This window comes from Lacerta agilis, chromosome 7 (genome assembly GCF_009819535.1).
Source record: "Lacerta agilis isolate rLacAgi1 chromosome 7, rLacAgi1.pri, whole genome shotgun sequence".
Classification (NCBI taxonomy): domain Eukaryota; kingdom Metazoa; phylum Chordata; class Lepidosauria; order Squamata; family Lacertidae; genus Lacerta; species Lacerta agilis.
Window position 1 is genome coordinate 38,610,204 of NC_046318.1, and position 12,607 is coordinate 38,622,810.

Sequence of the window (12,607 nt, forward strand, 5' to 3'; positions counted from 1 at the left end):
CTTGTTTTGGATTTCTCCTATCCAGTTGTAACCCCATCACACACACTTGATAAAGTTTCTACAGAGAGCTGTGTAGACTGAGAGATAAAAGGATGATCCTGTTGTGCATACGGCCTTTAAATTAAAAGCTTTGAGTACTAATAATGTGTTAAATGCCTTTTCCCCCTTTCTTTTTTTTACCCCTCCCCGTGTTAAATGCATTTTGAGGCACAAATCACTTTCGGAGAAAGCTTTATTTAATTATCTTGGTGGAAGATTCAGTTTTCCAATTTCTCTAATAAGCCACAGGGCTTAATAACAACTCTTCTAAATTCATACAATAAATTTGTGTTATAGCTCACTGTGAAGTCATATCATATTTTCTCCAAATCATAATGCCATCCTTACTTATGGTTTGGTCACTTCTGTTCTTTGGACTACAACCTAGCATTGATTATTGACCTGCTAGGTATTGAGCATAATTGAATGTTCCTAGAGTATCTTCAATGGTTAGTGTAAATGTTTCATTATTACAAATTATGGGAGGTCAATTTACAGGGCTGCCCTGACACTTGAAAGTTTGTCCTTACAAAAACAGCTCAATCAAAATGTTATCTTCCCAGTACTTTGTCTACACGTGGGGAACTCAGATGAATTTTCTTATAGCAAATCTTAATAGCAAATTCCAACCCTACGATCACAGAAAATACAGTCAGCTTCTTGTTCTAGTCTAGCCATTCATTATTAAATGAGAGATGAGTTCCGAGTCAAAATTACCTGTGTTTTAACTGTTTGTTTGTGGATTTTGTTATATTCTCATTTTAAAAGGCATAATCTGTGTACAGGTATATTGTCTTTTCCTTTTCCTTTTGCTGCAGTCACCTTGATAACCCTACACTATGGATGGTGATGATAATAATAAGTTTATTAATCACTTCTATATTAAGACTGTCTAATAAATTTACAAAATGTATGAGCATAAGTATAAAATACAATGAAAGAAAAATGCATTTCAATGTATATATGGTCTGTAGACCAAATTAATGTAATGGAAATGCAACATATGTCAATACACTGGTCAGTTGAATGTGCAATCATTTCCCTGAAATATTAGCATTAATCCACTTTTCTTCTGCATTTCTCTCTTTCTCTGTACAGCATGTGCGTTCCGCTACAATGGACTCTCATTTGTCTACCTCATCTACCTGCTACTCATTCCTCTTTTTTCGGAACCTACAAAAACAACAATGCAAGGTAAGCGTGTTTCTGGCTTTTAAAAAAGGTGCAGATAGATGCAACTGATGTGAAAAATTAAGTTGCTACAGAAACCCTTTTTTAAAATAGTGGGCTATATATCTGAGAGAGAAATGAAACTATGGACAAACTAAACACTTCAGTAAGTAATTACAGTTTGATTAATCCAGTTTCTTTGGGTGGTATTAAATTAAGCTTTACTCATAGTATATCCATTGAAATGAATGAACAAGACTTATTTAAATGGCACTTTTTGCTTTTAATTTCTGTTGAATAAGCATAATATTCATGTATTTTTGAACTAAAGGGCAGGATTCACTAGACAAGACTCATCAGCAGAAGCCCTGAGTAATGACTTCTGTTCGTGCAATGAAGTTTTCTCCTCTCCTCCTTCCACACCCCTGAAATTGAGTCATAGGTGGGAGGCTGGGAGAACCCTCAGAACTGTGCAGGGAGGGAGGTGCAGTTCCATCTGGCAAGCTGAAATACATAACATTGAATTATACCCACAGTTTCCTTTTCCACACTTTATGTTGTGTGTGCTGCCTTTCACTAAGAATCAAGGTACAAATGCTGTTTCTAAAACTTAATTTGTTTAGTTCTTGTACTTTTTTAACCCCCCATTGGCTTAACTCTGCATGTTCATGTCTAAGGTAGAAAATAATAATTGTCTGTCAGCATAACACTGGATTAAACAAATAAAACAAAACTTATTAAGGTCTTTGTTTAACTCACATGCACTCTTTGAGAAAGTATTGGAAGCTGACAGGCATTGCATACTGTATGTGTTTGCACACAGTCTACTATAGTAGTGAAGATTTGCTCAATTTCTTTTAATAACCTGTGTGGGACAGGCCCTGTCCTACAGCACTCTCCACACTGCCAAACTCGGAAGCAGCAGCAAGAGAATTCAGCCTTGAGAGATACAGAATAGGATCATGCAGTCCATCCATGATATTTTACTTATGGTGGAAACATTTACTTCTCCTTTTTTTGACAATACATTTAAGAAGACCGATGTGAAGGGGGAAACAGTGTGTTATTCTTTGTGTACTCTGAAAAGTTCCTATAATAAATGTGTGGACTTAGTTCCTGGTGAGCTTTTGCAAGCAAAATACATAAGCGAAAAATGAAAGCTTCCATGTGTTAGAAATTCACAATGTTGCTAAATCTGTCAGACACTTTATTACAAAAAAATTATAAGAACAGAGCAAAAAACAAAACACAAATCCAACAGTAAATGTCTAGATGTGGGCTAAAGTGTCTCTTAAAATGGTAAATATGACAGATGAGTGGCTAGGTTGAGCACCTTAGGGAATATGGGTGCAGTTTTCTGATTCATAATCTTTTTATGATCTTCATTTTATGTGATTTCTTTTCTGGCCCTTTCTGTGCAGGAAGGATGATTGACATCCTAAACACCGCAATTCTCTGTAAGCAAAACACTACTAATGTTTGACAGCCATCCTTAATCTTCTAGCTCATAATTTTAATACAGTACTATTTTCTTTTAATGTTTTATACTGGCTAACTTTACTTTCAGATAATCCATCTGGGCAATGCTCATCAGTGTTGAGGGACAGCTTTCATTTCTCTAGAAAGCTGTGGGCCAGATATCATTTGTTAGTTACTGTAGTAACTTGGCGTCCACTCTTAACAGGAAGTTGCAGGCAGCAGCAATTTTAGTGTTTGCCATAGAAGGAATATGCGCCATCCAAGCTTTCTGGTTCCTAATATCCCTTCAAGGGGAAGGGATTCAAAATACAGTTTCAGCCCATTGTACCAAATTGCCTAGTGAATACTACTAGATCTGGACTTTTGTGCAACTGACTTGGCTATTTTCAATGTCTTCTGTAGTGCCACATTTTGGGTGGAAATGAGCGTTCTTACTACAGTGGTACCTCTGGTTACAAACTTAATTCATTCCGGAGGTCTGTTCTTAACCTGAAACCGTTCTTAACCTGAGGTACCACTTTAGCTAATGGGGCCTCCCGCTGCTGCTGTGCCGCCACCGTGTGATTTCTGTTCTCATCCTGAGGTAAAGTTCTTAACCTGAGGTACTACTTCTAGGTTAGTGGAGTCTGTAACCCGAAGCGTTTGTAACCCAAGGTGTTTGTAACCCGAGGTACCACTGTATATTCAAAGTAGCTCTGGAGTCTAGCCAGAGGTGAATTGTACCCAATTACCTGCCCAATCCTAGGCAAGCCCATGCAGAGCTTGTCTGAGGTGCAGGGTGGGAGTCTAGTTAGAATAAAGTTATAAATTGAAACAAAAAAAGCAGCTGGTTCCTGGTGGGGGGCCCTGGCCACCTTAACCCTCCGAGGCAAGAATACCCTACTCCCCATCCCTGCACATGTCTGTTCCTAGATACACACCAGTGTTTTCACATACTTTCTTTGCAGAAGCTCAAAGCTCTTTTAACCTAGTAACAATCCTGTGGATAGGATTACACTGGAAGTTAGTGACTTGCCTAAGGTAACCTAGTAAACCTATTAGCTAAGGTTTGAACCTGAGTTTATTGCATCCAAATTAATATTACAGTCACTATTATCTCACTGCTTGTGTGATGAACTGTGATTTGGTCCTGGTTTTATGCTGCAGACTGTGTCAGAGAGACTCGTGTGAAAACAGTTACTGTGAAGTCTTCCCATACATGTGTGTGCATTTATAAACACATAAGCACACACATTCTGTCTGTCTCAAAGGGGACAGGAAGTGGGGTTATTTGTTATTGTTATTTCTGAAGTTGCCATACCTCAGTGGTGAATCACAGTCAAATGTTCACAAAGCAAACTTGCTATAAAATAAATGAGGGAGGAAACACTGCTTTCTACCTTCCTGTCTTTTCTGTGCTTTTCTGCATGCTTCTGTTTAGCCTTTGCACTATTTTTATTCCCATCACTCACTAGTTTATTCGGGTAACTAGGCTTTATACAGTTCACTTAATTTAATTCTTCCTTAAGTTATTTCTTTTTCCTCTAGTATGATGTAGATTTTGGAAGGTGATGATTTCCCTGTTCTACTTAATGTTAAAACTGTACTTCGTTGATCTTCACTTTTTCTCTTCCTTCCTGTGCCATTTTGTTCTTCTACAAACAGCTGTTTCTCCTCTTATTTTCCATTGCACCTGGATTTCTCATTTGCCTGCATGATTTCCCTGTCTTCCTATTTACTTGTAACACTTCTCACATATGAAAACTACAGAACTGGCTGATTTAAAGATTTTAAATACTCTGAGTTCTGTATTTTAATAGTAGTATTTGAAACTGCTATTTCACTAACATCATAAAGGTAATAAGCAGTAAAACATACTGTTATTCAAATCAATATGACCAAAGGAAAGTATCCCTTCCTGTAAAACGTTGTTCCTAAAAGTCCCCTAGGCTGAGTTTTTGTGAATATGTTCTAGTGCAGGAATAGCCAATGTGGCACTCTCCAGATGTGTTGGACTTCAAATTTCATCACCTCCAGCTGTTATGACCAACAACCAGGGATGATGAGAGTTGTAGCACACAACACCTGAAGGGCACCACACTGGCTTTCCCTACCCTAGTGAGCTCACATTTACAGTGTTGCCTGTTCCACCTTTCAGTGATCAAAGAAGAAAAGTCACAAAAATAGATCTAGCCACTCAGTAGAACAAAGAACATGGGGAGAGAGGAAGAAATCAATCTGTTGTCAAACTATGTTGTTTCCGCCCATAAAATAAAGCCATTCCTCTTCAAACATTCTGTCAAATTAAATATCTATCTATCTATCTATCTATCTATCTATCTTTATGGAGGTGGTGTGGAGAAGAGTGGGATGGTGAGCAAAGACTGCAGAACATAATTTTCTGCCAGATAAATCACGGTTGCTGACGTAATTGATTTAAGGGCAGGTCTTCAAAAGTTTGCTTCACCCTGAATCTTTAATTCACATGACTCTCAAATTGCAAACCAACAGTGGAATAAAAATTACCATCTGGGGCAATTCACTCCACATTCAGCCCATTTTTTTAATCACAGGATCCACTTTTAGGCAGCACAAAAGTCAGTTCCCCCCTGTAAGTTTATATCTTACACAAAAACAAGATGAAGATTGGGCAGTGAAGTCACCCTGCCCTTTTAATTGCTTTCATAGTAGTACCTCAAATATTTGGGTAATTATTATTATTTAAATAAGAGTTGGCAGAGCCAGTGTGGTGTAGTGGTTAAGAGCGGTAGACTCGTTATCTGGGGAACCGGGTTCGTGTCTCCACTCCTCCACATGCAGCTGCTGGGTGACCTTGGGCTAGTCACACTTCTTTGAAGTCTCTCAGCCCCACACACCTCACAGAGTGTTTGTTGTGGGGGAGGAAGGGAAAGGAGAATGTTAGCCGCTTTGAGACTCCTTCGGGTAGTGATAAAGCGGGATATCAAATCCAAACTCTTCTTCTTCTTCAGAGCACAAGTCTGCCTGAAAGCCTCTCAGATATGCCTCAGTCCATTCTGTGTATGTTTGTTACTCAGTGGTGAGGGAATGGTTCATGTTCAGAGGTGTGTGTTCTTCACAATTGAGGTGTTTCATAACTGAGTGGTAGCAGTATGGTAGTTTTGAAGAACAACACTTTTCTAAAGTGGGTTTGAAAAAATACTTTAAATGAACGTATGCTTTTATAGCAGTGATTCTTAAAAACGGATGTGGGCCTTTTAAGGAAACTGTGAACAGTTTTCAGGGAAGGTCAAAGCTTTCCCTCCATCTTTTTCCAGTGATTTTACAAGATGCAATGTGTCATCATAGGGTTCCATTACACAGAGCTGACATGCCCAATGAGGTAGACTGAAGCAGCTGCCTTGGGCTGTGGAATCCTATAGAACAGCACGTCTTGGGCACCTTGTCCTCCCCTGCCATGCAACCCCAGTAAGCTAGGCTTCGGCGGGGGCTGCCACTGCCAACACACAGTAGATTGTGTGTGATATCGCTACAGATGCTAACCTACGCTATCAGCAATAAGGCCATCATCTCTATGTGTATGATGAGAAGCATTTTCTGTTTTATTTTTAAGGGAAAGATTGATAGCAGCAGCTTGGATCATACTGATAACACATGAAGTGCACTTTGTATTTCATTTATCTAAAAAAGCAAAGAAAACGAAGATTATCACTTGCATTTCATTTAATTGTGCTGTGTTGGAAGGAGTCTGGATTGTGTGCATACTCAAGGGTGGTAGCATACTCAAGGGTGAGCAAAGGGGGGAAGTTAATGTGGCTTGTTGACATTTTTAGATATTGAAAAATAAAATAGTAGCAGACACAGAGCTACATACATCTGTTTTTCATTAGAACACTTTGTTGGGCCTCCCCTTTAAATAGTACTATAGTTTAAACAATTGTGTTTTATTATGTCATCATAAAAAGCGGGGAGGGTGATCCAATACATCATTAGGTATATATTTTTGTTATTAGGCTCAACATAAAGGCAAGATGCATTCCACTGTAAACTTTGCCAGGTTTTTAGTTCTTTCAAAAAAGTAGTTGCAGCCGTTTCCCATTATCTGGCTGTTGATACGGCCTTGCTGAAGAATATGCAGGAGAGTCTGGATTGACCATGTAGACAGTACTGCAGCTAGCCAGGAACATGTCTGAAGGAGCTCTTTAAAAGGGCTCAGTACACTATTGGCAGGCAAGCTGAACTGTGACAATGCTACCATTTGTTGTCGCACTGCTTTTAGTGCCATAAATCTCTTCACTGTTAGAAGACTGTCTAGTTGGTGCTAGTTGAAATTTGTCTGCTGTGGTAAACTTCCTTCCTCTTAAATAAATAAATAGACTATATTTATTCACAGCTTATTTCTCTTGCTTGAAGGCTTACCTCTCCCATACTTTGTTGCAAACAACATTGAGCTTGTTCTACATCTGAAGTGGGCAATGAAGAAAATGGCTGTGGTTACACCTTTATATTTCTCAGATGAGAAACTGCTCCTCTCACTCTCTGAAATGGTTCAGACATTATACCCTAGTGAAAATTCCCAACCTATTTAGTTTTTGCCGTGAACCTCTCCTAGTTAGTTCAGAAGGGAACACTAATGAATGAAAGCTGTACTGGTATTTATTTGACCATGGTGCCACACTAGGCATTTGATTTTAAGCACTCCCCTCCATTTCCCCGTGGTAGTTAGGGAGATACAGCATTCAGATGAAATTTGGATATTCTAGTTAATTTGCTTCTTTTAAATCACACTGAGGAGGAAAACTAAGGCTGGATTGAAAGTTGTCTGCAGAGTAGAATGCCCCCAACCCTATTTAAAACCACAAATTGTAACATGCTCAAGGCTAAAATCAATAATAGGTTTTGTTGTATTCAACTAAATTTCACTCAGTAGACCCACTGAAATAATGGTTCTAAGTGAATGATGACTATTAATACCAATGGGTCTACTCTGAGTAAAAGTTTGCTTAATACAGCCTAAAGTTTGGATGTTGAAGTACATGCTTGCATTTTGTGAACTGGGCCCACCAGCCATGTATTGTGTTCTGCCATGTGCTTAGTGATCACCCTGTTCTTAAGTGTACCAGGGAAGCAAGAAAATTGAGAGGTTTAGTGAGACCTTTTGGTTGTCTGCCATACACAGCTGCTGGGCTGCATTCCGCTTGGTGAGTTGCAGGTTGTACAGGCTTGATTTGATGCGGAACAATTTCCCTGTTTTTAAGATATAGATATATAAAACCAAAAAAAGTAGGCTACAAGCCTAAATACACTTTGAAGTAGCACTGCTCATATAAATGGTGTGTATGTGCATTTCACAAGCATATTTGATACAAGAGGCACATGCTGTATTGCATTAGAAAGGTTTGTTTAATTTCCATTTATATTTAAATTCACCATTTATATCCCACCTCTAATTATGAAGATGCTTTAAAAATTGTCATGTTCATCCACCTGCCAAGTCTGTGAGATAGATCACTATTATTCCTGTATCATAGAAACTCTCCAGAATGTTTGGAATCCTGAATACAAGTGTAACAATTTTCAGCCGTTTAGTTTCTGTTGAAGTTGTATAACTTGCAATGAGTTTGGGGAAATCTGGTGATCTTTGAAGCTCGAATAAGAGTCCACTTGAAAGTCATCTGAGAACAGAAGTTGCTTACATGCTGCAAAATACTTTTGAAGGTTGAGATTGGCTTCCTCAGAGGTGGTAGCTGTCCAATTCCAAGGCTGTAGTGGAGAATGGCATTTAAGGCTGTGGTCCTTTCTTCTTCAGCCTAGCATGACTTCTGCTTCCTTCAGTGCTATGCGGAAATTGCATTGATCACAGAGACGGTTGTTGTGCCCTGAAGCACCAGAGGACAGAAACTTCTTGTGTGGGCTGTCCTGATTTCAAATATATATATTTAGAGTCAGACCTAAGTTGGACCAAATCTCAGTACATACACACAGTATGTGTGCAATTTTCTGACATAAGACTCTTCAACAAGGCTCCTTTATGAGAAAGAGCTGAATATAAATTTAATATAAATCAATCAATCAATCAATCAATCAGTGTGCTTGTGTTTTGCACTGTTAAAGTATAAAAACCAAAGCAAAAAGTAAATAAAACCAGAGCTTGTTATTAAGAGTTTCTGTAATGGTGCAGGTCCATTAATCAATTCTGGGTAATAGTTACTAAAACAGTAATTGTTCTTCACAATCTGGATGTGTGAATTAATTGTCTTTGCCTTCATTGCTAAACTGATTGTTAAATGGTATGTTTTTGGAGGACTAGCTTTTCTGATTTTGGTGAGAGTTTCTTGAACTTTTAGCAAAACCAATAATCGTCTAATCTAGAAGTTGTCAGAGCATAGATGATAGTAGCCATGTCTGTCTTCCAGCACTGAGTGCAGCTGGCAAACCAGCAGAAATTGGTTAAAGTCATTCTAGGTCACAGCTGCCTTGTAGCATTGCTGGAGCCATGAATAGTCCCATACTGCAAACCTGACCCTTCAGGGTGCATGTGTCCATACCGATGACCAACTGACTTTTTCATCAAACCCCCTCTGCACCAATCACTGTATTGTTTAGATTAAACTTTGTTCAAACTTAGCCAGTCTGATCTTAATACACAGCCTACTGAAGCCTCACAGAATTTCTGCTGGATGGCTGAGACTGCTCCTTCTATCACTGCTGTTACCAGATTCCTTTCCACTTACTTCCTTTTCAGACCAATCTGGCAATTGCATTCTCTCCTGGCGCAGTGGATTGGCAGCAGCACTTGCTACTGATCCTCCTCTCTGCCTGGCTTCTATTGCCATCCTATTGGGCTTAAGAGAGTGAGTGGGCAAATGAACAAATGCTAGTGCCTGTTCCTCATCCAGAAGAGAAGCAAGTGGAGAGCACTGGTAATAGTAGTGGTAAGGAGCTGAAACTGCCACAGGTATTGCGTTTGTACGTGTGTGCATGTGTGACAAAATTGAGCTACTGCCTGCCCAACTTTCCTCATTTCCATCAACGTATTTTTGGGATGAAGACACTGAAAGTCTCTTGCTCAGATGTCCCAAACACCTAATTAGTCTTGGGTGAGATGGAATAGTGTTTCCTTTATGGTTGGGAATGGAATCTATAGTTAGAGTCTAGGATCAAATTATTTAGGGTGTGTGTGTGTGTGTGTAACTCTGGTGGTTATGCAATTTTATGGCAAACTGCTAGTGGTTCTTGAGAAGTGAGAACATGTTAAGAGTTCAGTAGGCTGGCTTATCTTGTTTGTGCACGAGAAAGCATTGGGAAGATGGTTAAAAGTGCTGATTTATGTCTTTTCATTTGAATAGTGTTAAATGATCTGTCATCAGCTCAGATGTAGTCCATAAAATATCAAGCATGTAGTCCATCCAGAAGGCTTTTAATGGTCATGCATGCACTGACAATTGCATGCAGAGAGCAAAGGCTGTTCTCAGTGGTGCTATTGCAATACCCTTAAAATGAAGTGCAAACAAGCCAATTTTAACAATATTACATGGAAGCATTATTTGCCAGATTACATTAATCAATTAACAAATGTGTCCTTTGATCTTTGTATTACACCAGCAGACAGATGAACCATCCAAACACACATTAAGAAACAGCTAAACATATCACATGAATGAAAAGACAGAATAATAATAAGCTATAATCTGCAGTCATTCTAAAATTGTTTCTGCCCCTTCTTCAGTGCCCTATACATGTATGTAAAAAGTGGGTGTGCCTGGGTTCAAAGAATAAAGACATGAGATTAAGAGGACTATTTTCCCTCTGCAAAGGATAGATAAACTAAGTACAGTTCCACACACCTCTAAACTTGTACCATATAGTGTAAGACTTGCACCATGGGTTTGGTACCCACACATGGAGAATTCCCACAGGGCTTAATATGACACTGTTTTCACTTCACTGAACCTTGTTGTTGGCATCTGTTTGTCTTGAGAGACAGTGGAGTAGGCCTCTGGGAGTGAAGTCAAACACCTGCATTAGCAGCACCAAAGTGACCTCTCCTGGGGTGCAAGCCTGAGAAGTGTGTATGGAGGTCCTGGACTGCCAAGACGACAAGGCCCACTTTTTGGCCTTACTGATGTGGCTCGGAGGGAAGCAAAGCAATATGTTTGGCATCAATTTGACTGCAGGAGTTGCATAAAGGAAGCATACAAGGCGCCACCCAACCGTCTTAGGGACTCTACTCTGGATTTGTGTAGGGTCTACTCCTCAGCCTCCTCCCACAAGATGTCTGACAAAACAGCAGAAATTTAGGATCAGAGTTTTCCTTCTCCTAAATGGGTTATCTTCCAAGGTTGACGAACCCATCTGCCCATCACTTTCCTCTACAGCATGTGTAGAAATCACCTTCTTGAATTTTGGACACACTATTGATTTCATCTGCTCAGTCTTTAGGAGCCTGTCTGAAACCACTGTGAATTGGTGTAGCAAGTCCCGAAACAGATTGTATGACTGAAAGACAAATTAAAAAAAACCAAAAACCCTAGACAGTATTTTGTGCCAGAAGAGTATAAATGTTATTCGGATGTTGGTGTTTTTTAGGGTAAGGGTGATGTTACTGTACTTAATTGTAAGTTCATAATTTGTGATCAACTTCTCTCATCTTGTACTTCACTGGGAAAAGAACCATGGGCTATGTTTGCCCCACAGGATGATCTTGAGTTGCTAAGGTGAAGTTGCTCTGGTCCTGAAAGTTTTGTGGGTAGGAGACAACATGGTCCTTGTATGTAAGCTACTTTTGACTCTGAGGAAGGGAGGGTATAAGTGCAGTAAATAAATACAGGTCTGGCATGCAAAATTGTACTCCATCTCCCAGCTAGCAGTAGCCCAAATTGTTATACATTGTGCTAACTCACTGCAGACAGTACTCACATCCATGTATAAAATCAGTAAATAGTAACAAACAATATATTCTCAGAGTCCAATAGCTCACTTAAAAAGCTTAGTTGCTACTCAAAAAACAATGAAAGGGAATGAAATGACTCTTGCCTTTATCATTAAAAATCCTTTCTTTGTTCATTCATAAAATTCTCTGGTGAACTTACTGAGATCATTGTTTTACCCCATGCTACACAGGGCTTTAACAAATTCTGAGGCTGTTCTTTAATTGATCTTTTTGGGTGCACTGTGATTAAATTCTAGGAAATTGCTAAGCTGTGACTCACATCATAAAATCCAATTAGTGGTTGGTTGACAGTTTGTCTCCCAGTTCAAGCGTCCAAGTTTCTTTTAATACCACATCAGTATATAGGTTATTGCTGGCAAAAGTCTTGAGTTTATTTTGTAAAAGAATGTTACGCATAGTCAAAAGTTTACTTTGGACACTGCTAAAACTAAGGCATTTTTGTTTTAGCAAAGCATGCTTTGGTTTTGTCACTTTTGGCTTCGTTTTATGGGTTCAAGTGCATATTTAAGTGTTGGGGTGAAAAGGTTTTCTGTAACAAATAAATAAATAAATGTGTCTCAAAAAATGAACTGTTGTTAAAAAACTGTTGCCCCCAAAGAACCCAGGGCAGCAAACAGATACACAATTTAAAAATAAAACAAAGCAAACACATTCTAAAACAGTTAAAACATTTTATAAACAAATGCAATTAAAAACATCTAAAAGCAGTTACCCTTTGCTATTATAAAGATTCATAAAATTGTCTGTGGGGAGGGGCATGAATTGCCAAAGCAGATATTGTATAGCCCAGGGGTCGGCAACCTAAGTCCCATGGGCCACAAGCGGCCCATGGGGGGGTCATTTAACCGGCCCACAAGATGCCCCTGAACCGAACCACCCGCTCGGCAAGTCCCCATAGGGACTTGCTTCTGCGGCGCCGAAAATCATGTCTGCGCAGACACTGGAAATTGTTGGCGCACTCACAAACACACACGATCCGGCCCACGGAGGGATCTCCGCTGGAGTGAA

General features: G+C 39.3%; 1 protein-coding gene across 2 annotated transcripts in view; it reads left to right on the forward strand.

Moving 5' to 3' along the window:
- The window catches only part of PIEZO2 (piezo type mechanosensitive ion channel component 2), a 207,668-nt gene that overhangs the window by 37,371 nt on the left and 157,690 nt on the right, over positions 1-12,607 (forward strand). For both annotated transcript variants that reach the window (XR_004427021.1, XM_033154879.1), the window contains exon 2: positions 1,138-1,233. Coding sequence is in view for 1 of the 2 variants with exons in the window: in XM_033154879.1 (XP_033010770.1) it covers positions 1,138-1,233 (96 nt within the window). In the remaining variant the exon portion in view is untranslated. The remainder of the gene's footprint in view (positions 1-1,137; positions 1,234-12,607) is intronic.